This window comes from Narcine bancroftii, chromosome 1 (assembly GCF_036971445.1).
Source record: "Narcine bancroftii isolate sNarBan1 chromosome 1, sNarBan1.hap1, whole genome shotgun sequence".
NCBI lineage: Eukaryota > Metazoa > Chordata > Chondrichthyes > Torpediniformes > Narcinidae > Narcine > Narcine bancroftii.
In genome coordinates, this window is record NC_091469.1 from 330,101,305 (window position 1) to 330,128,189 (window position 26,885).

The 26,885-nt window shown below is 44.9% G+C and overlaps 1 protein-coding gene across 3 annotated transcripts in view; it reads right to left on the reverse strand.

The window, feature by feature from the left end:
- Positions 1-26,885, reverse strand: part of LOC138748361 (adenylyl cyclase-associated protein 2-like) — a 224,855-nt gene that overhangs the window by 1,638 nt on the left and 196,332 nt on the right. For all 3 annotated transcript variants that reach the window (XM_069908429.1, XM_069908420.1, XM_069908412.1), the window contains 4 exons: positions 25,441-25,619; positions 10,776-10,899; positions 10,580-10,662; positions 1,283-1,423 (listed from right to left, as the gene is read on the reverse strand). In XM_069908429.1, coding sequence (XP_069764530.1) covers positions 1,283-1,423; positions 10,580-10,662; positions 10,776-10,899; positions 25,441-25,619 — 527 coding nt within the window. The remainder of the gene's footprint in view (positions 1-1,282; positions 1,424-10,579; positions 10,663-10,775; positions 10,900-25,440; positions 25,620-26,885) is intronic.

Consider the following 26,885-nt stretch of genomic DNA (forward strand, 5'->3'; position numbering starts at 1 on the left):
ACTCATTCTACACACACACTCTTCATCTATACACCCACTATCCACACACTGAAAACACTCATTCTACACACACACTCTACAAACACACTTGATACACACATTACATAAACACTGCACACTCTACTCATCCCACCACATGTATATAAACGTAGCAATCTCAAATAAATATATATCAAAATAACTTGTGGGTTTCTTGGATTGTTCAGCAGTCTCACTGCCTGTGGGAAGAAGCTGTTTTCCAGCCTGACAGTTCTGGTTTTTATGCTCCTGTACCTCCCTCTTCCTTGAAGATAGTGTGGGCTGGATGGTAAGGGTCCTCAATGATTTTCTGAGCCCTCTTTGACTATCACTTCCTGTAGATCTCATATGATAGAGGGAAGTGAGATCCCAGTGATCTTCTCAATAGTTTTAATCACCCTCCGTACAACCGTGGTGTCATACCAATTTGATGATGACACCACAGTTGTCGGCAAAACCGCAGAAGGCAATGAGTAATTGTAGAGGAGGGAGATCGATCAGCTAGTTGAGAAGTGTCACAACAACCTAGCACTCAATGTCAGGAATGAGAAACCAAGAGAACACAAACCAATCCTCATTAAAAGGTCTGCAGTGTAAAGAGTAAAGAACTTCAAAATTCTTTGGTGTCAACATCTCTGAGAAGCTGTCCAGGACCTCCATGTCAATGCAATCATGAAAGTGGCTCACCAACAGTTATGCTTTATGAAGAATTTGATCTGTCACTAAAGACTCTTGCAAATTTCTACAGGTGTACCATGGAATTCTGACAAACTACAGACCACCATCATGGGCATTAGTGTTCACTCCATTAAATGATATCTACAAGAGGAAGTGTTTTGAGAAAGCAGCTTCTATCAACAAGGATCCTCATCACCCAGGCCATGCTCTCTTCTCACTGCTACCATCAGGAAGGAGGTACAGGAGCCTGAAGATGAACACCCAACTGTACAAAACAGCTCCTTCCTCTCTGCCATGAGATTTCTGAACGGACAATGAACCAGAGACACTACCTCACTTTTTTAAAAATAGTGTATTTAAGGAAATGAAGTTTATAGCAATTTTTATACCTGTAATGCACAACACTGCTGTCTCAAAACAACAAATTTTGTTATACATTCATGACAATCTGATTCTATAACCTAATAGGCAAAACACCATGGTCACCATATGGATGGCAAGATAGCACAAAAATATCTTCTGCTTATCCAATCTGTAACACATCATCTTGAAAGGTCAACTAAGTACTCGAGGGTGTAAAACTTACATAATCTTCGCCGTGAGGAATTAGGATGTTCATTTCAGAAGACTTGGCACTGATGATCTCACACCCTAATGACTCTACACTGAGGTATATATGGCAGCCCTCTGTTTTATTGATGGATACAGTCGGTACTTTGCCCATGACCTGCAAAGTCAATGCACAGTTTAGTAATAGATCATTAAACATTAGTGCTATTTAGCTGATTTAATTGTTGAAGAGAGATTCCAGAATGTTGAACATTATTTTCAAAAGGAGCAAACTATTCATAAACTTTAGAAATTTACAAACAAGGATTGGAAACCTTCTTTCAGAACAATATCCCCTGCCACAGATAAATACTTATCCCATTTGAGACTCCTTTTAACCACTGTTGTCATTGCTTACTGCTATTAAATTAATTTAGATATTCCATCTGTGCACTGCCATACTGAGACTACCTGCATATTGGAGGAACAACATCTCATATTCTGTCTGGGAACCCTCCAACTGGATAGCATTAACATCATCTTCTCAGTTTTCATCATCACCACCACCAAAAAAAACTGGTCTCCTTTCCTCTAGCTCAATCACTCCCCTTTACCCTCTGTCACTTTCACCCCAGCTTTGGATTAAGAGCCGAATTCGCCCTCCGCCCCCCCCCCCCAATCAATTCTCACCTTTCCTTTCTCCTAGCATCTTCTCCATTATCCAATTAACACCTTTTATCTGTTGGTCTATACACCTCCCCCCTGTCATTTCATTTAATTCTGGCACCCGCTTGCTTTTATCTATACCTTGAAGAAGGGCTCAGGCCTGAAATGTTAATTAAACATCTTTAGCTCCTATGGGCACAACGAGACTGACTGAGTTCCTCCAGCAATTCTGTGTTTTTACTACAATCACAGCATCTGCAGACTTTCATGTTTCACATGTAAAATGAATCCCTCCAGTGTTAACCCGTGGTGAGCTGCAGGCTTGAGAGCAAAGTCAGAGCTGCTTTAATTTAGAGCATAACAGAATTAATAGTTATTTTATATTCATAAATAGAAGTGTTACACATTAATAAACAAAAATAGAAAATGCTGTAAATGCTCGGCAGGTCAAACCACAGCTGTGGAGAGAGAAAAACAGTTGATGTTTCAGTTCAGCAGAACCCAATGAAAGGTCATTGACAACTTCGGTCTAATAAATGCTGCCAGACCCATTACATTTTTCCAGCATTTTGTTTTAATTACAAATTTCTCGCATTTTTTGCTTTTTGTTTACTCTAATATATGTTTCATCAACTTGTGTCAATCTTGGAAAAAAAGAAATACCTATCAATCATGAATATTAGTTTCCAAGTTTAAGGGTGGTACTGTAAAGTTGTTAAGGATTGTCTCCTGTATGGTATGACACAAAATTGAATGACTGACTGCACAGCTACACTCTGTTTTAAAATATTCACTTAAAGTAGCAGAGCTGTTGTAATGGCAACTCTGAGGCTGGTGCAGACCTGGGACAGTGGAGAGACAGCGCTGCTCAAAGGGTTTAACTGCCTGGATTTAAATGGACTGCTAAAGGAGCCGACAGTGTTTTATTTTAAAGTCCCGCAACAGTGTGGGTCGGTGCTTGGCAGTGGCCACAAGGGGTTGCAGACTCCGGGGAAGCAGCAGACTGGTGCATGGCACCAGAAATGAGGAGAAAGCCCCCACCCCCCCCCCCCTTTGAGAAGGGGAAGCAGAGAAAATTACCCTACAGGATGGTGACCACAGCAGCAGACCAGCGATGGCTTCAACAGCTGAAGGACGCTCATGAAAATTAGGTACTGGGACTTGGATTCGAGAGCATGCTGAGGGCAAGAAGGTCCCTGAAGGCTTCCTGGTTATGTCAGAGGTTTGAATTTGGAGCTCAAGTTGCCGAAGAATCAAACAGGAGTCGGTGCAGCGGCTGAGGCTGCAGGAGCTCTGGAGGCAAATGCAAGGACACTCAGTGACTCTGAAAGGAATCTTGCTTCTCTTTCTCTTGTACTAATGGGCGCCAGTACCAACTTGCCCATGCTGACCAAAAGGTCCCACCTGCCTGCATTTGGCCTATATCTCACTAAACATATTCTATCCATGTACCTATACAATGTTTCTAAAACACTGCAATAGTACCTGGCTCAGCCACCTCCTCCATCAGCCCGTTTCATATACCCACAAAAATTGTAAGTTATCTCTCAGTTTCCTGTTAAGTCTCTCCCCCTCCTCACCGATTCCCCCGACTCTGGGCAAAAGACTCTGTACGTTCACCCGATCTAATCCTCTCATGATTTTATACACGTCTCTGAGATCACCCCTCATCCTCCTGTGCTCCTAACTCCTCAACCTTTCTCTGTAGTTCAGGCCCCCAAGACCTGATAGCACCATCTTTTCTGCAGCACAATCCTCCAAAGAGGAGCCTCACCAGTGTCTTGTACAACTGGAACTTCACTTTCCAACTTCTGTACTTAATACTTTGATTGATGAAGGCCAATGTGCCAAAAGCCTTCCGACCCATGAGTCCATGCTGCCCAATTGACCAACAACCCCAGTACGCTTTGAAGGGTCGGAGGAAACCCACGCAGACAAGGGGAGAACATACAAATTCCTTACAGTCAGCGGAGGATTCAAACTGTGTAACTGGTGCCGTAACGGCCTGGCACTAACTGTGCTGCACTAACTTTTTGACCACCCTATATATCTGTGACACCACTTTGTACTATGTATATGTATGCCTGGATCCCTCTGGTCTATAACACTCCTCAAATCACTGTCATTCACTCTAAATCCTACCCATGTTAGACTTCCCAAAACGCAACACCTCACATTTCTCTATCAAACGTTCCTCTGCCCATCTGATCAAGATCCTGCTTCCATCTTTCGCAACAGTCTCCACTATCTACGATACCAGACACTTCAGTATCAACTGCAAATTATATCACGTACTTTTTTTTCCTAAATCATTGACATATATGACAAACGGCAATGGGTCGGCCCAGCACCAAATCCTGTGGCCCAGCACTGTCACAGACATCCTGACTGGAAAACAACTCTCCACCATCACCATTTTCATTTTCTATCCCTTCTGCTTGGATCCCACGTGATCCACCCTTCCAAAGCAGCCTATCTTGCAGAACTTTATTGAATGTGTTGCTGAAATACATATACAATGCCCTTGTCCATCCAAGTGCATGTACATCTCCCTCTAAATCTAGTAACTTACCAACCACAGATGTAAGGCTCTCTGTCCTGCAGTTCCCAGGCTTTTCGCTGCAGCCCTTCTTGAATAGAGCTACAACCTTTGCAACCCTCTAGTTTTCTGTCGACTCAGTGAACTCATAAATCTCAGCTAGGGCTCTTGCAATTTCCTCTCCAGGTTGCCACTGTGTCTTTGGACGACGCCCAGATTTGTCCACCTTCACTTGCATCAACACATTGAGCTTTCCTCAATGGTAATACTAACTGATCTCAATACATTACCATTGATTGCCCCAAGTTCCCCAGTCCTCATGTCTTTATCTGCAGTAAAAGCAGAATTACCAAATGTGGACCTTGCTGATCTCCTGAGCTCCAAATAGAGTTGACCACAGCAATTCTGGAGAGGTCCCATGTTTTTCTCTCGTTACTCTTACTTCATTTATGTACTTACACAATTTCTTTGGATTTTAAAAAATATATATTTTATTTATAGCACAGTAGAATTTGGACCCATTAGACCCAAATCGACCTCAAAGTCCGAACGTTTTGAAGGTTGGGAGAAAACCAGAGGTCCCATGCAAAACCCACACAGACACAGGAAGAATGTACAGGTTCCTTGCAAACAGCACTAAATTCAAGCCCTGTTGCTGTAATAGTGTTGTGCTCATCTCAATGTTGTCTGTCAAAGCTATCTCCTGTTCCCTTTTTGCCCTCCTGATGTCCTTTTTTAGCTTGCTCAGTTCCCAAAACTCCACCAAGTATACCCTTGATCCCAGCTGCTTATACCTGCCCCAAGGTGCCTCTTTGCCCTTGAAGAGAGACTGAATTTCCCTCGTCACCTCGCTTGCATGTCTGACCCTTCACTTTAACAGGAATGTGTACGTCCTGGATTCTTATCAACACTTTCAAAAAACCACTTTCCTTCACACAACCTGCTTCAATTACAATTTGTAAAATGCGTGCAGGATAGTTTTTTTGCAGCAATATGTTGAGGTAACCACTGGAGAAGGGGCAGTGTTGGATCTACTGTTGGGGAATGAGATAGGGCAGGTAACAGAGGTGTGTGTTGGGGAGCACTTCAGATCAAGTGATCATGGTACCATTAGTTTCAATATAATTGAAATGCCTGCCACATTGACCACCGCCAGTGGGCTGATAACGCCTCAAACCATGCATCTTGGCGCCTCACAGTTTGGCGGGCAGCAACCTCCTTTGAAGAAGACCGCAGAGCCCACCTCACTGACAAAAGGCAAAGGAGGAAAAACCCAACACCCAACCCCAACCAACCAATTTTCCCCTGCAACCGCTGCAATCGTGTCTGCCTGTCCCGCATCGGACTTGTCAGCCACAAACGAGCCTGCAGCTGACGTGGACTTTTTTACCCCCTCCATAAATCTTCGTCCGCGAAGCCAAGCCAAAGAATTATAGAAAAGGATAGGTCTGGTCCGACAAAGGTTTTTGAGTGGAGAAAAGGCAGATTTGATGAAATGAGAAAGGATTTGCAGAGAGTGGGGGAAAAGGCAGATTTGATGAAATGAGAAAGGATTTGCAGAGAGTGGTTTGAGCTGATTTGTTTTTTGGGAAGGAGGTAGAGGAGAATTGGAAGTCTTGAGGGTACAGAATCTTTATGTTCCTGTTAGGATAAAAGGCAGTGCCAAAAGTTTGAGAGAGCTATGGTTTTCAAGGGAGATTAGAAAGTTGGTTTGAATAAAAAGCGAGGCCTACATTAAGTATAAAAAACAAGATGTAAACAAGAATCTTAAGAGAGAAATTAGGAAGACGAAAAGAAGGTACGAGATGGCTATAGCGAACAGGGTGAAAATAAATCTGAAGGGTTTTTACAAATATGTAAATTTGTAAGGAGAGTGAAGGATAAAATTGGTCCCTCAGAGAACCAGGGTGAACAACTGTGTGCGGAGCCAATTGAGATGGGGGAGATTTTGAACAAGCTCTTTTCTTCAGTATTCACTAGGGAGAAGGATGTTGAATTGTGCCATATAAGGGAAACAAAAGGTGTAATTATGGAAAATGTAGGGATCAGGAATGAGGTGGTATTGGAGCTTTTGAAGCATATAAAGATGAATGTCTACAGGTCCCGATGGGATTTTCCCCAGGACCTTGAGGGAAGTCAAGGAAGAAATAGCAGATGCTCTGACCGTGATTTTTCAAAGGTCATTAGAGAGGGGCATAGTGCCAGAGGTTTGGCGTATCGCACATGTGGTTCTTTTGTTTAAAAAGTTAATCCATCTTACCTGAAAAACTTTAAGCATTAAAATTGATATCGTTTAAACCTTCCTTTCTCCTGCCCACTAAACATTCTCTCATCACCTTCCATACCATACAAAGAGATTTATAGGTTCTTGATTAGCCAGGACATCAAAGGTAATGGGGAGAAAGCTGGGGAGTGAGGTTGAGTGGGAAAATGGATCAGCTCATGATTAAATTTGGGCAGACATGATGGGCTGAATGGCTCATTCTGTACCTATGACTTATAGTCTAATTTATCAGCAATCATTTTGAAAGGAGGGTTGCTCTACAAACTTGGGATGCCTGGCGACATTTTACCATACTTTGATGAAGGGCTCAAGCCCGAAATTTCGGTTATGTATTTTTACCTTTGCTATTTAAAGGACACTGTTCGACCTGCTGAGTTTCTCCAGCATTGTGTGTGTGTGTTTTTTTTAACTTCAACCAGTGTGTGCAGATTTTTGTGTTCTACTTTACAAACTTGAAACTGTTTTCAAAGAAAAATCTTGACCGATAAATGGCTTTGAGGAACAGGTTGGTCTCTCTTTACAAAAAAGTGGTTACATCTGAATTTAAATTTAGGACAATGGGATCAGATGTGTGTTATGAATGGAAGCGAGTCTTTGCACGCTTCATTATGAGATAAACCAGGTTGAAATAACCTGGTGTATTCTGTGCACTTAATAACTAACATTTCAATTAATATACCACTGCAAAACTAACTGATGCAAATTTTCACAAAGCAGAAAAAAATTCTGTAGGTTTATCATCTAGCGAATCTGACTTGCATAAAAGTGCTGGAGAAACTAGCAGGTCAGGCAGCAAGCATTGTTCATGTGGCAAAGATACATGGCCAACATTTCAAGCCTGAGTCCTTTGTCAAGGTTTAAGCTAAAAGCCGGTCCAGGTGGGTAGAGGTAAGCAGAAAAAAGATGGGGTGATCGGGGAAGGAAATGGAGGAAAGGGAAACAGTGATAGGAATAGAGAGAGAGAGAGAAAGGGAAGGGACCCAAGTAATGCTGTCTTGTCAGAGAGTGTCCAGAGGGAATATCAGGTGTTGTTCCTCTAATTTGAGGGTGGCCTCAGTTTTGCAGTGCATGAGGCCATGGACAGACATGTGGGAATGGGCAGGGGGATTGAAATGGTTCGCAACTGGGAAGTCTCTGTTATTGCAGCAGGCAAGGCAAAGGTACTCAGCGAAGCGATCTCACAGTCTGCACCCAGTCTCTCTGATGGAGAGGAGACCACCCCTGCACATTCACCAGAGAAGTGTTGCTTCACTTGGAAGAACTGTTTGGGGTCCTGAATAGTGGTGAGGAGGAGGTGTGGGCACGTGTAGCATTTCCTTTGGTCACGGGTAGGAACCGAGGGGGCAACTGGTGGGAAGGGATGAGTGAGTCACGGAAGGAACAGTCCCTGTAGGCAGAGAGGGGTTGATATTTTTGGTTGTAGGATTACATAGTAGGGGGCTAGACCCCTCCACTACCACATTCCTCTGCCTCACAAAACTATCATCTCCTTTGACTCTTCCCACTTTCTCTAAGTCAAACGGGTAGCCATGGGTACCCACATGGGCCCCAGCTATGCCTGCCTTTTTGTTGTGGAGCAATCCAGCTGGAAACCCACAGGCAAGGCCCCTCATTCTTCCTCCACTACTTTGACAACTACGTTAAAGCTGCAGCATGCACCCAGGATGAGCTCGTCAACTTTATCCACTTTTCTGCCAAATTTCAGACCAACCTCAAATTCACTTGGTCCATTCCAGCAACACTCTCCCTTTGCTCAATCTCTCTGTCTCCATCTTGGGAGACAAATTCTTGACAGACATCTTCTACACCCTCCTCCAATTACCTCGACTACACCTCTTCACAGCCTGTCGCTTGTCAAGATTCCATTTCTTTCTCTCAATTCCTCTGTCGCACCTGCTTCCAGTCATAGCATCCAAGATGTTCACCTTCTTCACGGCTTCCCCTCTAGCAGCATCAACTTGGTCCTTACCTGCATTGCATGTATTTCCTGCACCAACTGGCCTGGCCCCCTCTGACCCTAGATGCAACAAAGACAGGATTCCCCCTGCCCTCGCTTACCACCCTTGCAGCCTCTGCATCCAACATATCCTCCACGATATCCACCAACTACTGTGTGATTCCACAAGCAGGCCCCCTACTATGTGATTGTACAACCAGACAAATCATCCCCTTTCTACCTACGTACCACAGGGACCACTCCCTCTGCGATTCCCCCGTCCACTCATCCCTTCCCACCAATCAACCCCTCAGTAATTACCCGTGACCGCAGGAGGCAGTCTACTTGCGCAGACACCTCCTCTATCATCCCTGTTCGTGCCCCCAAACAGTCCTTCCAAGTGAAGCAACACTTCACTTCACTTGTGAATCTGTATGAGTCATCTACTGCATCCGGTGCTCCCATTGTGGCCTCTGCACTATGAGACAGGATGCAGACTGGGAGATCAGTTCGCTGAGCACCTTGGCTCTGTCCACAGCAATGGTGAGGGGCGGGGGGGGCATCTCCCAGTGGCTAACCATCTCAATTTCATGCCCCACTGCCGTGGCAACATGTCTATCCACTGTCAAACCAAGGCCCACACACACATTGAAAGAACAACACTTAATATTCCGTCTGGACACTCTCCAACTTCTCCGGTCAAGCTCTCCGTCCTTTTCCCTCCATTCACCTCCTCCCTATCACTTCCCAACTTTTTTCTCTTCTGCCTTTCCACCTACATCAACTTGTGCTGCTCCCCTGACTCTTAAAAATATTTTTATTGAGTTATTAATCCTACATACAGTCTACTAATATAGCAAAAAAATGTGTCCTATCATATAGATTTCTCAAATTAATATAAATGTAATTCAAATCCATCCATATTTGTGGATTTAACATTATTTCTTAAAAATAATTCTGGATAGAAACCCATTGGGTTACATTATATCAAGTCTTTGTCATGACATAACTGTCTAATGCAGGAGTTCCCAACCTTTTTGTTTCTCTGTACCCCTTGAGCATTTTTATAGGTTCCCGTGTACCCCTAAAAATTAAGGATAAAAAAAACACAACATTGTGCAATCTGACTGCAGATTACAACACCATGTATTGTACAGTAGTGGTTATTCTCTCAGACCCAATGTATCCCCTGAAAAGTGCAAATGTACCACTGGGGGTTATATGTACCCCAGGTTGGGAACCCCTAGTCTAATATGATAATTATGATCAAGGACAAACATAATTTACCCATATATAATAGGTAAATCTAAAAATTTTTTTAAAAATCAACAAAAAAAACTAAATCTAACCTACCCCCCTCCCTCTAATCAAGATACCTTGTAGGAAAAAAAAGATATGGATCGAATAGCAACCTTCAGAAACTAGACAGAATCGCCGGAGCATCCAAGTTATTGAAATCTGTCAATCATGAGAATATTCTCTGAATGGGCCTCACATCTTTTCAAATTTAAACTTTCTATCTATAACGTTATATCTAATTTTTTCCAAGCATAAATAGGACATTACATCATATAACCACTGAGTATGGGTATGAAGAGTCAACTTTCCATTTCATTAAAATTGCTTGTCTGGCTATCAACGTGCTAAATGCAGACTCAAGTATATCCAGTTCTTCCCCCAACCCCCACCATTTTATGCATGCACCTGCCTGCTTTTTGCTCCTACCTTGACTAAAGGGCTCAGGCCCAAATTGTTGGTTATGTATCTTTGCTGCATAAAGAATGTTGCGTGACCTGCTAGTTTCTCCTCCTCTTTTGTGTCTGGAATAACAATCGAGGCATCCGCTTTCTTGTTTAACTCTAAATTTATCTTGCAATTTTTACTTGGGTTATGGCAAGTTATTCCTCACCTGAACTTCCACATTCCGCGAATTGATGATTTCAACTATTCCCACCACATTTTCGAACACGAGGCCAAGTTTTTTACAGGAATCTGAAATAGAAAAAATGGCTTAAATGAGCCAGGCTGTGCGATGCAAATACAAAAGCAATAATGTGGAGGAGATGTGATCATGATCAGCTCTATAATTCTTTATATATACTTACCAATTGTTATAGAATTGATTTTGCCCTGAACTTTCAGCATGGAATTGTTACACTTATAGACATAGGCCACATGTTTCAATTCTGCCTCAGAAATGACTAGGTTTTTTTCATTCTCTTGATATTCCTAAAAGAAAAATAAGAAAACATTTACTAGAAAATTGAAACACCACCCATTCTGAATGTTTCCCCCATCCCCACCCCTCAGAGAAATCTGGTAATTAAAGTGAATGTAATTTTGGATTCCTTCCTTTGGGTTGACAATCAGTTACAGGGCAGTTGAACCAGGCACATCTAAAAGAGTACAGGGAGAGGAGAACCTGGATCAAATCCAAGCACCAAGTATTCTTCTACTACCATAAGACCAAAAATATAGGAGCAAGAGGCCATTTGGCCCATTGTGTCCGCTCAGCCATTCCATCGTATTCCATTCTCCCACTCAGCCTCACTTCCCTGTCTTCTCCCCAAACCTTTAATCCCTTGACAATTCATACCTTTATCAACCTCTGCCTTAAATACACCCAACAACCTGCCTGCCACAGCTGTCCGTGGTAGCAAATTCCAGAGGTTCACCACTCTCTAGCTAAAGAAATTTCTTCACATCTCTGTTTTAAATGGCCGCCCTTTAATCCTGAAGTTATGCCCTCTTGATCTAGAACCCCTTACCAAGTGAAAAACTCTGCCACTGTGGCGGTATGCCATTAGACAGGCGAACCGGCCCCACTTGTCATGCACGCGGCGGGGCAGCTGGCCAAAATGGCACCGTCGGGGGTATCCTCCCGACCTCGGCACCGGGCTCAGAAGCCCGCACTTGGGGATCCAAGTGACGCCCCAGTGACGTCGGAGCCCCCCTAGCAGGGTTCTCAGCCAGGTCCAGGCAGGGAGTATAAGACCAACCAGGCAGCCTGCAATAAATCAGTTTTTGCTTACTGAACTCAACCTGTCTGGTTGTGCGATCCTTCAGTTAGCAGTGTAGCTGCCGCTACAATTGGTGACCCCGACAGGTTCAAATGTCTTTGAACCCAACATGAATGACCCTTCGATCAACGCTATAGTCATCGAGCTTCCTGACTTCTGGGTTCAGGAGCCGGAGACCTGGTTCAGCACATGGAGGGTCAGTTTCACCTTCGCCAGATTTCATTGGATTCCACCAAGTTTTATCATGTGATCGCCCCCCCCTGGACCAGGCCACCACCAAACGAGTGCTGCACCTCGTTCAGCACCCATCTGCAGAAGATAAGTATGGGACCATCAAGCGGGTGCTCACCAGCTCCCTCGGCCTCAGATGCTGCGCCTCGATGCCTTGGGGGACAGAACTTCAATCGAGTTAATGGACGAGATGCTCGCACTCATGGGCGATCACACCAACTGCCCACTCTTTGAGCGCATCTTCCTCGACCATCTGCCTGAAGACATCCGGCCGTTTCTGTCCCAGGAGTGCTTCATCGACCCTAGGAAGGTCGCTCAAAAGGCTCAGGAGCTATGGCTCAAACAATTCCCAGAGGGCTCAGAAGTCCAGCAGGTTACGAGTCACAGACATGACCATGCCAAGCCTTCCTCTAGTGCTGCGGTGGAACACCCAGCCCCACAGGGGCCTCAAAGAGCATAACCAGAAGCAAGTCATCCACTTGAGGCCTCTGCTTCTTCCACCAGTGCTGGGGAGCCAAGGCTCGGAGGTGTCGTCAGCCCTGCTCATTCCAGGAAAACGAGCAGGCCAGCTGCTGTTAATGGCTGCGGCGGCTGGCCAAGAATACCACCTTCTACCTGCGGGATTCAGTCAGCGACTGATGCTTTCTCGTCAACACCAGGGCCCAGATCAGCGTCATCCCGGCCACAGTCATCGAGACCTGGAACCAGCCTCAAGGACCTCCCCTCTGCAGCCAAATCGACGGAAATCTGTACGTATTGAGACAAAACTGTCCACTTCCAGATTGGCCAGCAGATCGTGGAGGTTCACCGTTTCGTCCCTTCCAAATGCCATCCTGGGTGTCAACTTCTTCCTCACCCACGGACTCCTGGTCGACATTTGAGGTAGGCGACTGGTAGATGCCCATACCTTCCAATCCGTTCGCCTCAACGTCTCCTGCACAGAGCAGCTGCAGATGGACACAGTCAGAACGCCCAAGGACAAGTTTCAGCATATCCTAGACGAGTTCCTGTCCCTCCTCAAGCCGCAGTTCTCTGCCGCCTCACCACACCACGGGGTGTTTCAATACATCCCCACCCAAGGTCTGCTGGTCCATGCCAAGGCACGCCAGCTCCCATCAGATAAGCTCCAAATAGTGAAGAAAGAGTTCTCGCATCTGCAGGAGCTGGGGATCATTCGAAGCTCCGACAGTCCTTGGGCCTCACCACTCCACCTAGTCCCGAACGCCTCCGGTGGCTGGCGCCCTTGCGGAGATTATCGATGGTTTAACGACGCGACAGTACCTGACCGTTACCCGATCCCTCACATCCAGGACTTTACAGCCAACCTGCACGGTGTGAGGGTATTCTCCAAGGTTGATCTGGTGCACGGGTATTACCAAATCCCAGTGCACCCCAAGGACATACCCAAAACGGCCATCATTAACCCCTTCGGCTTGTTCGAATTCCTATGCATGCCGTTTGGGCTCAAGAACGCTGCCCAGACCTTCCAGCGCCTTATGGACACAGTGCGCAGGGATTTGAATTTCGTATTCATTTACCTGGACGACATCCTTGTCGCCAGCAGAGACTGGGCACAACACAAGTCTCACCTGCACACCCTCTTCTCCCAACTGGCCAACTTTGGCCTAATGATCAATCCGGCCAAGTGCCAGTTCGGAAAAGTGTCCATGCAGTTCCTGGGCTATACCATCACGGCCGAAGGAGCCACACCTGCCGCTACGAAGGTCGCTGCAATCAGGGAGTTCCCACCCCCGGACAACCTCAAGGGGCTACAGGAGTTCGTGGGTATGGTCAATTTCTATAACCGCTTCATTCCAGGTACTGCGCGCATCATGCAGCTGCTCTTCACCCTCATCGTGGCCAAAGACAAGACACTCGCCTGGACTCCAGAGGCCAGCAGGGCATTCGAAGCCACAAAAGATGCCCTCATGAAGACTACCCTGCTCGTCCACCCATGCACCGACCTGGATATGGCGCTCTCCATCGATGCATCTGCCACAGCTGTCTGTGCCATCCTGGAGCAGCAGATGAACAGACAGTGGAAACCACTGGCATTCTTTAGCCGACTTCTTCGCCCGCCAGAGCGCAAGTAAAGCACTTTCAATCGTGAGTTGCTGGGCATGCACCTGGTGGTGCATCATTTCTGCTATTTCTTGGAGGGGAGGCTTTTCACCATTTTTACCGACCACAAACCCCTCACTCAGGTGCTTGCTATGGCAAGAGATCCCTGGTCGGCTCGCCAACAGCATCACCTCTCCTTCATGTCAGAGTTCACCACGGACATTTGGCACAAGGCGGGGAAAGACAACATGGTCGCTAACACCCTCTCATGACCGGCCATTTGCGTGCTGACACCCGGCCTCGACTTCAACCAGCTTGCCTGGGACCAGAAGTCCGACGAGGAGACACGGGCCTTCAGGACTACCATCACGGGCCTGCAGTTCCAAGACCTCCTGTCTCTTCACGGTGAGGGCACCGTCCTGTGCCATGTCTCCCTGGGCACCCTGCGACCAGTGATTCCCCAGCAGTGGTGTAGGCAAGTCTTCCAACATATCCATGACCTTTTCCATCCTTCCATCAGGTCCACGGTCCGTATGGTAGCAGAACGTTTCGTCTGGCATGGGCTTCAGAAGCAGATTGCGGACTGGGCTTTCCAAGGTACACAAGCACACCAGAGCACCCGTACAAGATTTCAAACACGTCCGTGAACGGTTCAGGCACATACATGTGGACATCGTCCGACCCTTACCCATTTCCCGAGGTAACTGGTACCTTTTCACAGTGGTAGACCGCACCACTCATTGGCCTGAGGCGATCCCGATGCCAGATGCCTCCACAGACTCCTGCTCCCGAGCACTTTTGAACGGTTGGGTTGCCCGGTTCGGCGTCCCGAACCACCTCACCAGTGATCAGGGCACCCAATTCACCTCTGCACTCTGGGCACAACTCACCAACAGGCTGGGGATCGAGCTACATCACACTGCGGCCTATCACCCACAGGCCAATGGGCTAGTCAAGCGATTGCACTGCCACCTTAAGTTGGCACTTATGGCCCACCTCACCGGCACCGACTGGGTGGATGAGCTGCCTTGGATTCTCCTGGGCATCCGCTCGACACCCAAAGAAGACCTACAGGCCTCATCAGCTGAGCTGGTCTACCATGCACCGCTAGCCCTACCCAGTGAGTTCGTCACCACACAGTCTGCTTCCCCGCCTCCAAGCCCAGTTGGACTCTTTCACATCCCCACCACTGCCCAGACATGGCACACGGGCATCTTACATCCCCAGCAAGCTGTACTCCGCAGAGTACGTTTTTATCAGGCGGGGGCCCGTCCACAGCACCTCTACAAAGACCATATGAGGGCCGTACAAAGTCATCCAGTGTTCAGGATCCGCTTTCACACTGGATATTGGTGGTAAGAGGGAACTGTTTATGGTAGACAGGTTAAAGCCAGCCCACCTCGACCCCACCAAACCAGTAGTTGTGGCCCAACCCAAGAAGCAAGGCCGCCTGGCAAAAAAGGACATTGACGTCGGTTCTGGGGGTGGCTGTGTGGTGATACACCATTAGGCAGGCGAACTGGCCCCACTTGTCACGCACGCAGCGGGGCAGCTGGCCAAAATGGTGCCGTTGGGGGTTTCCTTTCGATCTTGGTACCGGGCTCAGAAGTCCGTGCTTGGGGACTCACGTGACGCCCCGGAGACGTCGGGGCCCCCCAGTGCGGTTCTCAGCCAGGTCCAGGCTGGGAGTATAAGACCAGCCAGGCAGCCTGCAATAAATCAGTTTTTGCTCACTGAACTCAACCCATCTGGTTGTGCGATCCTTCAGTTAGCAGTGTAGCTGCCACCTTTGTAACTTTTGTTCAAGCCTTTCAACATTCAAAATGCTTCCATGAAATCGTCCTCATTCTTTTGAACTCCAAGGTGAACAGTCCAAGAGATGTCAGATATTCCTCATATGCTAATCTCTTCATTCCAGGAATCATTCTTGTGAATCTTTTTGAACCATCTCTACTGAAAATTGATCATTTCACTCGAAAGGATATCAGGCTCTTGGCTTTAAGATGTTGGGGTAGGTGGATGTTGAAAAAGGACTGTGGGGTAGGGGGTTGATGTTGTCAAATGAGAGAACTATTCCACAGGAAAGATAAACTGTTTAATTTAAAAAAGTAATTCTTGCATTTCATCTCAACCACTCTACTCTGTAGGCTGCAGGAACTCAGGAATTATAGGGAAAGCAGGTGCAGGTCCTGTTCAGTCAATTCCTGCAAGATGTTCATGAGACCATAAAACTTAGGAGCAGAAATAGGCCATTCAGCCCATCGAGTCTGCCCCACCATTCATTCATGAGCTGATATATTTTCCAACTCAGACCCACTGCCTGGCCTTCTCATTACCTTCGATGTCACATCTTACGGCTGAATTATTCAACAGCATTGAAACAAATAACTGTTTTCAAGTTTGCAACTACCATGCAAACTGCCATTTTTAAGCCACTGCATTGAAGAAGCTTCCTGGATCTCCAGTTTGACTGTTTAAAACTCACAGGTCGTCTTAGCTGGTTTGATCTACTCAAGAACTTGTATGAACACCTCTCTCTACTAGAAATCACTGATGCGTTCTCAAAGGGAAGTTGACCATAAGACAGAAGAACAGAAATAGGCTATTCAGCCCATTGAGTCTGCCCCACCATATAATCATGAGCTGATCCATTTTCCCAGTCAGCCCAATGTTCGGCCTTCTCTGCATCACCTTTGATGTCCTGACTAATCAATCAAGAACTTACCAATCTCTTGGTATGATATGTAAGGTGATGAGAGAATATTTACAGGGCAGGAGAAAGAAATATTTAAATTGTATCAATTATAATGCTGAAGGCTTTTCAGGTAAATGGCCTGGCTTCCAAAACCGCCTGTGGCAACAAATTCCACGGATTTACCAGCCTATGACTGAAGAAATTCCTCTGTGTTTCTGTTCTAATTGGATGCACTTCAATCCTGAAGTTGTGCCCTTTTGTCCTAGACTCTCCCACCACGGGAAACAACCTTTCTACATCTACTCTATTCTGCCTTTTAATATTTGAAATGTTTCAATGAGTCACCCACACACCCATTCTCCTAAATTCCAACGAGTACAGGCCAAGAGCTGTCAAATGCCACTTAAATTAATTTTTATATTTAAATTTAAACATACAGCACGGTAACAGGCCATTTTGGCCCAAGTCTGTACCACCCAATTAATCTACACCCCCGGAATGTTTTGAAAGGTGGGAGGAAACTGGAGCCCCCAGGGAAAACCCACGCAGACACGGGGAGAATGTACATGCTCCTTTCAGACAGCGTGGGATTCGAACTCAAGTCCTGATCTCTGGTGCTGTAAAGGTGTTGCGCTAACCGCTAGCCAACCATGCCACCCTCTAAAATAAATGCTGCCAATACCTCTCTTAGAGGCACGAAGCTAATACCAAGAGGGAAGAAGTCACAAAAAGACATCTTTATTAAAAAAAAAGCAGGTGCCATATGTGAGTGAGATTTAACACAGCACCTATGTGCTGTCCTTGGACCTTTCTACACGTGCTCCCCTACTTACGATGGACCAACTTAGGATTTTTTTAAAGTTATGATAGTATAATCATGAGACTGGCATCATTTTCTTTCACGAAATACATTAAAATAAGGTCATCTTTAGCATCATTGATTTTTCCAATAAACATTGATAATTCCTCTAAGGTGTATTCTTTGTAGCCTCCTTAGTCAATCACTTATTTTAATTCAGTTGGAAACCTTGCAGGGATTAATACAGTGCTGCCGGGAGAGAGCGAGGCAGTGAGATCAGTGTGGGGACTGAATCAGTGTTGTCGGGAGAGGACGGGGCAGTGGAATCAGTGTGGGTTCTGATACAGTGCTGTTGGGAGAGGGCGGGGCAGTGGGATCAGTGTGGGGACTGATACAGCACTGTTGGTGTTGCACAAGGTATACCTGTATTCTTTTTCGAACTCCATAATGCAGCCCCATCGTAAGTTGAGGAGCACCCGTACATGGAAAATGAAGGCCAATTTCTGTCTTATGGAGCTTATTCTTGTTCAATAAACTAGCCCCTTCGCTTACCTTTTCATTAATGCTGTGTTATAATTTAAGTTTTATCATTTCTGCTCATTGTCCAAAATCACTCTTTCTGGTAGTTAAATTCTGTGAAATCTTTACACCTCTGCTTTTCCTCTGGCATCAATAGGGATAAAATAAAAGGCAGCAAAGGTCGTTAGAATCTTGATATATTCTGATCTAAAATGACGGTAATGCGTGAAGTGCACCGTGAGTAAACTCTAGGTTGCTGAATATGATGTACAAATTGTAGGCAATGATATGGTTCAGGGACATTTAAATCTCACTCATGCTTCTCCATCTCTTTATCTGGCATTTGGAGTTATGTAATTGCCTCAGCCCCACATAACAATAAAATCCATCAAAGGTTTGACCTATGAGGAGAATGGGCAGAGAAGTGCCAAATTAAATAAAATGCTGGAGCATGCACAGTCATGATTTTGGTAGAAGAAATAAACGAGCAGATTATTTTCTAAATGGGGAGAAAATTAAAAATTCCCAGGTGCAAAGGGACCTGGGAGTCCTCATGCAGTAGAGCCTGATGGTAAACTTGCAGGATGAGTCAGTGGTGAAGGTGGCCAATCCAATGCTGGCATTCATTTCAAAAGGAATAGGATACAAGACCAGGCATGTGACGTTGAGGCTTTATAAGCCACCGAGGCCTCACTTGGAGCATTGTGAGCAGTTTTGGGCTCCTTATTTAAGAAAGGATGTGCTGACATTAGAGAGGCTTCAGAGGAGGTTCGTAAGATTATTTCAAGAATGAAATAATTATTATATGAGGAGCAATTGCCAGCTCTTGGCCTGAACATTTTGGAATTTAGGAGAATGAAGAGGGATTTCACTGAAACATTTTCAATGTTGAAAGGCGTGGACAGAGTAGATGTAGAAAGATTGCTTCCCATATTGGGAGAGTCTAGGTCGAGAGGGCACAACTTCAGGATTGAAGAGTGTGCACTTAGAACAGAGATGCAGAGGAAGGGTGGTGTATTTGTGGAATTTGTTGCCACAGGCAGTTGTGGAGGCCAGGTCGTTGGGTGTATTTAAAGCAGAGATGATAGGTCTTGATTATCCAGGGCATTAAAGGTTATGGGGAGAAGGCCGGGCAGTGGGGCTGAGTGGGAAAATGGATCAGCTCATGATTAAATGGCAGGGCAGACTCGATGGGCTGAATAGACTATTTCTGCTCTCTTGTCTTATGGTCATTTGTGAACTGAGTAGCAATAAGCTGTTTCTCCAAGGAGGATGTCTTACAAGCTGAATATTGTTTCCACCATTTCCTGGTTTTCTCAATTTGAAAACTCCACTTCACCTTGTACAAGCAATGTACGTCCTGGCCTACATGGAAGCAATTGATTTAAACTGGAGACCAGGGAAAGAATAATTTTCAGTACAACTTTTTTTTAAAAGTACAGATAATTTTCTCTCCCACAACAGATCAGATCATATTTATTGTCATGTAATAAAACAGAAATATATTACATAAAATTGTATTTTGGCCAGCCATGTGACACACAAAGATTAGCCGTTAGCATAGCTTGGCACCCATTACAGTCAGATAAAGAGAAGGGAAAGAGAGGCCCTTCAGAATCACTGAGTGTCCATGGATTTGCCTCCTGTGCTCCTGCAGCTGCACAAGATTCCAGTTCAGTTGAAACTATCGGCGACCCGAGCCGAGGTGAGGAAGCTTTCAGAGCTCAAGGCCCTTTGGGAGACTCCTTGCCCTCAGTACCCTCGTGAATCCTGGCTCTGATACCTGGTTCTCATGAGCCAGTCTCCAGCCGCCCGCAGCCTGTGTGAGCCCTTTAACCTCAAGTCACCCACAGCCTTTGTGGGTTCCTCAACCGCTGAACCCCTTGCTGGATTGCTGCTGTGGTCACCGTCTCATAGGGTGATCTCCTCTGCTTTTACTCAGGAGGTTTTCTCCCAGTTTATGGTGCCTCGAGCCAGTGCTCTGCTCCCCAGAGTCTGCAACCGATAGTGGCTGCTACCAAGCACAGGCACCGCCATCTCGTTCACAGACTTTGCAATCACAGGATTTTAAATTAAACCATTATTAGCAACTTTAACAGACCATTTAAAACCCGTGTAGAGCCATTGGAAGTAGGAACAGGTGCTAGGAACCTGCGGGGAGCACTGTTTCCACTCCCTGCAGGTCCGCACCCTTTTTTTACATCTAATTAAGAAATCAAATGTTCTTTTTAAAGTTGGGAGGAAGGAATTCAAGCAGACGGTAAAAAAAATGAGGAAAATAAATAAATCAAAACAAGTAAGTTTAAAATTGTAAACACAATTGTTCTCTGAAGTAACATATAAACCTTTGGTGAAGATGGGAGAAAATATTCAGCCAGCGGAGTACCTTGGTCATGCTTTGCTCAAAGCAACTGGTTGAAAAAAGTTGTGTGAAACAGCAATGGCGTCACCCGGGATGAAGAGCTGGTCGATGCTGCTTGCCGTTGGAATGACTCTCTTAAAGTGTCTCCTTATCCCTTCTTAGTAAGAGTCTTTATTAGTATATTATTAAGTATATTAGTAAGGCCTTATCTGTAACTGGGAGGGGGGGGTGTGATTATAATGGCAACATGATTAGTATAGCAGATAACTCAACGCTGTTACAGCACCAGTGAGCGGGATTCAATTTTAAATTTTTTAAGTTACAGGAATTACCTGATTAAAGTGAATACATAATTAAGGACTACAATATGATTTTTTTTTCAAATTTCTTTACATTTTGCACTGTCTTTTGTCTTTTAAACTATTTATTCTTAATGCTGGTGTATTAGTGAGGCATTGTAAGAGAGAGTCTCAAGCAAAGGAAACCTTGCTTCTCCAGCTCATTCATGAGTCACTCAGAGGTTTGATATTAACAGAATCAGGGAAAGAGAGAGGAATATAGGACAGAAATAGCCCCAGTGCTCCACACAATCATCAAGCATCAGACTATTCCTCCACCCCCCCCCCTTACCATTATAGATATTAGCCATATCATCAATTCTTCAAGGTTCTACCACTTAGCAACTCACCAGGATCAATTTACAGTGGCCGGTTAACCTACCAACCTGCTCATCTTTCGGAGGCATCAGTAACCCGGCGGAAACCAACACAAAATCACAGAAAGAACGTGCAAACTCTACACTGACACCGCACGAGATCAGAATCAAACATAGACTGCTAGTGACTGCGGTCAAAGGATTCACATCAGGTTGCGGACTGCTGGCTTGAGACTGACTGAAGGTGTACCAGGTATCGGAACTGGGATGCGAGAAGGTGCCGAGGGCGTTGCAGGCTTACAGATCAAGTTGGAGATTTGGACCTTGAGCTCAGGTTGCCCATGGGTTGACCAGGAGATGGGGCACCTCTGGAGGCTGTGGGAGCACTGGAGGTGAATCCATGTGCTTCTCTTTCTCTGACTTCTGCTGAATCTTCTTACGGCAGACTAAAAGCAATTATAATTTTTTTTTAAATTTAAATTTATTCATTTAATTTTCAATTTCAATTTTTTTTAGACATACAGCATGGTAACAAGCCATTTTAGCCCTTGAGTCTCTGCTGCCTAATCACACTCCAATTGACCTACAACCCCCAGTACGTTTCGAACAGTGGGGAACCCCCCCCCCCCCCCCAGAAAAACACACGCAGAAACGGGGAGAACATACACACTCCTTATAGACAGCGTGGATTCAATCCCCGGACCCAGTCGTTGGCACTATACCCGTGTTGTGCTAACTGCTATGACAACCGTGCCGCCCATTTTGTGTAATACAACATGAGAATAAATAGTATCTGGTATCTGTAGACTAGAGGATATTATTAATGTGTTGACAAGTTGGCCAGAGAAATTCCAGATGAAACTTAATCCTGACGATTGTGAATTAATACACTTTGTGAGGACTAATAAGGGTAGCGACCTGCACAATGAATGTTGGGAACCGAGGGGGCATTGAGGAAGAGAGGGATCTTGCTGTCCAAGTCCACGGATCCCTTAAAGTTGCAGCACAGGTAGATAAGGTGGTGCACCCTTCACTGGCCAAGGTCATGGTTTAACATTATAAAAGAGCATGTTTAATACAGATTAGGATGGTGGGCCACATGTTAGACTCAATTAAGACATACTTGCAAACAAGTACTATTCTCATTCTACTAATTGTTGAAGAACACACTTTGAAATATATTTTTAAAGAACATTCAAACTCTTGAAATTTACAAACAAGTTTCAAATGATCAACATTATACAGATAGTCCTCTAACAGTAGATGTCACTGTTGTTCAATTTCACTAAAAGTTAATAAGTTACACAAGACAATCTTGTGTTTAAAATATTAGTTTTTTGAGAAGATTTGACAAGTGTAGTTTAGAGGTGCACATTCTTAAATATTTTAAAACTCTAATGTACTTCAAACAGGTCATCAATTCAAGTATTCATTTGTTTATCTGCACAACCTCACTGATCATTTTAACATCTCTAATAAATTTAGAACTAATATGGGCTGATCAAAGAAGTGATTCAAAATGATCTAATCAAGTCAGTCACTTGATATGTAATTAAAACCATCTATTCGGAATGAAAGACACTTTGCTTCCTTCAAACGTAACACATGCATCAACACACAGATCGACTTGTGCCATCTGAATTTGAGAACGCGGATATTCAACAGAAACTTGCGTCTCAGCAAATATTTTATGTTGGATGCACTAAGGTCTCATCCTCAGCTGGTTTCCAAAGATCATTACACTATGTTACATTTTGCCAAGAAGCCCAAGACAGTAAGTGCAGTACTGAGGGAGAGTTTTAGCGAAGGAGGTATTGTCGCAACCTTTTTTCAGCAGTGCCCCCCTCTGGAACTCTGCTCTAAGTTCATGGGCGTCCTTTCCCGGCAAAGCAGTTGAGTTTTGGTTTCATCCATACTTCTCTTCTACTGACTACATTTAAAAAATTTAAGTCTGTGAGGTGAAAAAAAACAAGGCTTTTACTTAAACATGCTGTCGCCCCCAGGGGGTGCCATAGGGCCCCCTTTGAGAATGTATGGTCAAAAGAATCCGATGTCATACTGAGACCCTATCTGCTTTCTTGCTACATGCAGAGATGCCCTGATGTCCTGATTTATCTTTTATCGCTCCAACATTGCCAAAAATAAGTCACAATTCAACTGCAACTTAATCACTGCTTCCGACGTTGTAACAGTAGTTACAGTTGAAAGATCACATTTTGTCTTTGATTTATTCTGTGATCTTTAAAGGTTAGGACAATATAAGTTCATCCTTCCTTATTCCACCCAATTTGATGAATATCCCAATCTATAGTTTAGAAATTAGAAACCAGGATTAAGGGATAATTTACATGCTGGTGGAAGTTCCACACCATAAGAACATAGGCTGTTCAGCCCATCGAGTCTGCCCTGCCATTTAATCATGAGCTGATCTATTTTCCCAATCAGCCCCACTGACTGCCCTTCTCCTCTAACCTTTGATTCCCTGGCTAATCAAGAACATGTCAATTTTTGCCTTAAATACACCCAGAGACAGCTTCCACAACCACAGATTTACCATCCCCTGGCTGAAGAAATTCCTCCGCATCTCTGTTCTCAGTGGATGACCTTCAATCCTGAAGTTGTGCTATCTTGTCCTAGACTCTCTCACCATGGGAAATAACCTTTCTACATCTACTTTGTCCATGTCTTTCAACATGCGAAACGTTTCAATGAGATCTCCCCTCATTCTCCTAAATTCCAACAAGTACAGGCCAAGAGCTGTCGAACACTCCTCATATAACCCTTTCCTTCCTGGAATCATCATTGAGAACTTCCTCTGAACCCTCTCCAATGTCAGCACATCCTTTCTTAAACAAGGAACCCAAACTGCTTACAATACTCCAAGTGAGGTCTCACTAGTGCCTTACAAAGGCTGCACATCACATCCCTGTTCTTATATCCTATTCCTCTTGAAATGCATGCCAGCATTGCATTTGCATCCTTCACGACCAAATCAACATGTCAGTTTACCTTCAAGCTATCCTGCACAAGGACTCCCAGGTCCCTTTGAATTTGGGAATTTTCAATTTTTTCCCCATTTAGAAAATAGTTTGCCTGTTTGTTTTCCTCTAGGACACCCCTGGTTCAAATAGTCCAGTGCATAAAGTCGAAGGCAAAGTGCATGATGGAATATGAATACAACATTACAGCACAGGCATTTCAGTCACAATGTTGCACTGACCCACGTAAACCTACTCCACATCAACCTAACCCTTCCCAACCTCATACCAATAACCCTTCACTTTTCTTTATATCCAATCTAACAGACTTTTAAATCTCTATTTTACCAGCCTCCTCCAACACCCTCAGCACTACATTCCTTGTACCCGCTACTCTCTGTAAAAATTACTTACTTTTGGTGTCTCGCCTAAACTTTCTTCCACCTTAAACAGATTTCCTCTGCTATTTGCTAACGTCGTCCTAGAAATACACGCTGAGACCTCTCCTCTACGATCTCTTAACAAGTAGTGATCCATGAAAGAAAGATGTAGAAGAGTAGAGTGGAAGTAAGAAGAAATGATGAAGACACAATGGAGGTAGGGAGAATATTGCTGTAAAAAAATAATGGTGCTGCCAGAGCTGCTGTGATGGCAGCTGTCACAGACCCAGGGAGAGAGGGGAATGGAGACACAGTGCTCTCGCGCAGGAGTCCTACTGCTTTGGACAGGCTTGAAACGGCCCGTTAAAAGAGCCGACGGGTATTTTATTTAAAATCTTGCAACAGCGGGGCCTGGGCCCGGGATGGCAGTGCCAGTGCTTGGCAGCGGCCACGAAGGTTTGCAAACTCCAGGGAGCAGCAGACTGGGGCAGGGCAGCAACAATAGGGAGAATTTGCCTCATTGAGTAGGAGAAGCAGAGGAGTTGGCCCTATAGTTCAGTAACCACGGTGGTGGACCAATGAGGGCTCAGTGACCGAAGGACACACATGGGTGGCGAGTTGTTGGTGACTTGCGTCAAGGAAACCACACTAGCTGTGAGTTGCTAGCAACTTCAGGCTTAGACTGGCTCATGAGAACCAGGTATTGGAACAGGGATTTGAGAGGGTACCAAGGACAAGGAGGCTCCCGAACCTTGTCATGTCAGAAGTCTAGATCTGGGACTCGTGTTTCTGATAGTTGAACTGGAGTCCGTGCAGCTGTAGAGGCTGCGGGTGTGCTGGAGGTGAAGGGATTCTGAAGGGACTTTTGTTTTTCTTTCTTTCTCTGATTGTGCAATGTTTATGGCCAATATCTTTGTGTAATGGCAGACTACTAAAGTCAATTTTGTGAAATATTACATTTCTGTTTTATTATATGATAATAGATCTGTAATTGTAAGATCCAATACCGCGAACCTTGCGTTAGTTCGTGGTTGTATAGGAATCTGTAGGTGCTATTTGCTTATATTTACCACTCTCCACTTCTTTCCTTCTAACTCCAGCACAGGTGTCTTTGGCTGCTGCGGAGGAGGAGACACGGGAGATGTCGGACTAGCCAAGCAAGTCTTTGCTGGTGAATTGACAGGCCCACTCTGTGAACGAAGATTTGGATTCTTGTGGGTCTTCTGGTCATCAGCAACGTGGCGAAGACCTGCACAGTAAATATTCAGATTTTCACGTCATGGAAGGAAGGTATTTGACCCATTGTCATCTGTGACAGCTCCCACCAGGATCCCGCCGTTCCCATTCATCTTACTTGCTTGCTTTCCCAAATGCTATTCTCCCTTATCAGCCCATCAGTTGCCCATCATTTTAATGGCCAAATAACCTACCAAGAACAGGTCGTTGGGAGGAAGCTCATGCAGTCAGGGAGAACATGCATACTCCACCCAGACAGTAACAAAGATCAGGACAAACCTGGGGTGCTGGTGCTGTGCCACCCTTGTTGAATAATTATATTCCATTTAATTCTATTTACCACATAACATGGATAGAATTTATTTTTTTTTAAATTAAGATGTTCAGCATGGTGACAGACCCTTATGGCCCATGAGCCAGTGCTGCCCAATCAACCTACAGTCCCCATGGTTTTGGAGGGTGGGAGGAAACCGGAGGACCCAGAAACCCATGCAGACACAGGGAGAACAGCGCCGGATTCAAACATTGTATCTTGCTGGAGTGTTGCTCACTAAATGAAGGAGCTTTTGGTGAACACTGTGTTCCAACAAGAACATCGGGGGCACTGAGTAAAGGTTTGCAGTATCTTCAAAAAGGTGCAGTATTGCACATGTTCTGGTTCTGTGAAACGATTGTCCCATTGGATTGCTCTTGCCCCAAGATCGATTGATATTTTGGTGACCAGAATACAATCAAGTTTGTTTGACAATTAAATGAATCTACTTCCAGATCCTTTTCAAGTTATGCATTCCAAATCACTGCCACTTAAGCAGCTCCCAACACTCTACTTTTTCTGCCTTTTAAATAAAATCTGTAAATATGAATCTTGCTGCCTTACTTGCTCTTTTAAATTTCCCTCAGAACCTTATTACAATATTTATGGAGTTTGTCCCAGTTTTCCTGCTCTAACCACATAGCCTCCTGTACATGGTTAGCGTGACATTATTAGTGTTCTCCCCGTGTTTTCGTGGGTTTCCTCCAGATGTTAAGGCTTTCCCCCCCCCCAACCCTTCAAAACATACAGGGATTGTCAGTTAATTGGGTCTGGAGTGATAATCCTGGCATAAAACTTGAAATATGCTGTGGTTCTTAAATTGAATCTACAATTTCTTAATAACCAATCACAAAAACAAGTTCTTGTTGCAACACCCCGTCTGGTTCATTAATATAATTGGGGTAGGAAATGTGACATCTTGGGTCAGTCTGTGTATGGCCCCACCCCACTTGCGTGAACCTAAAG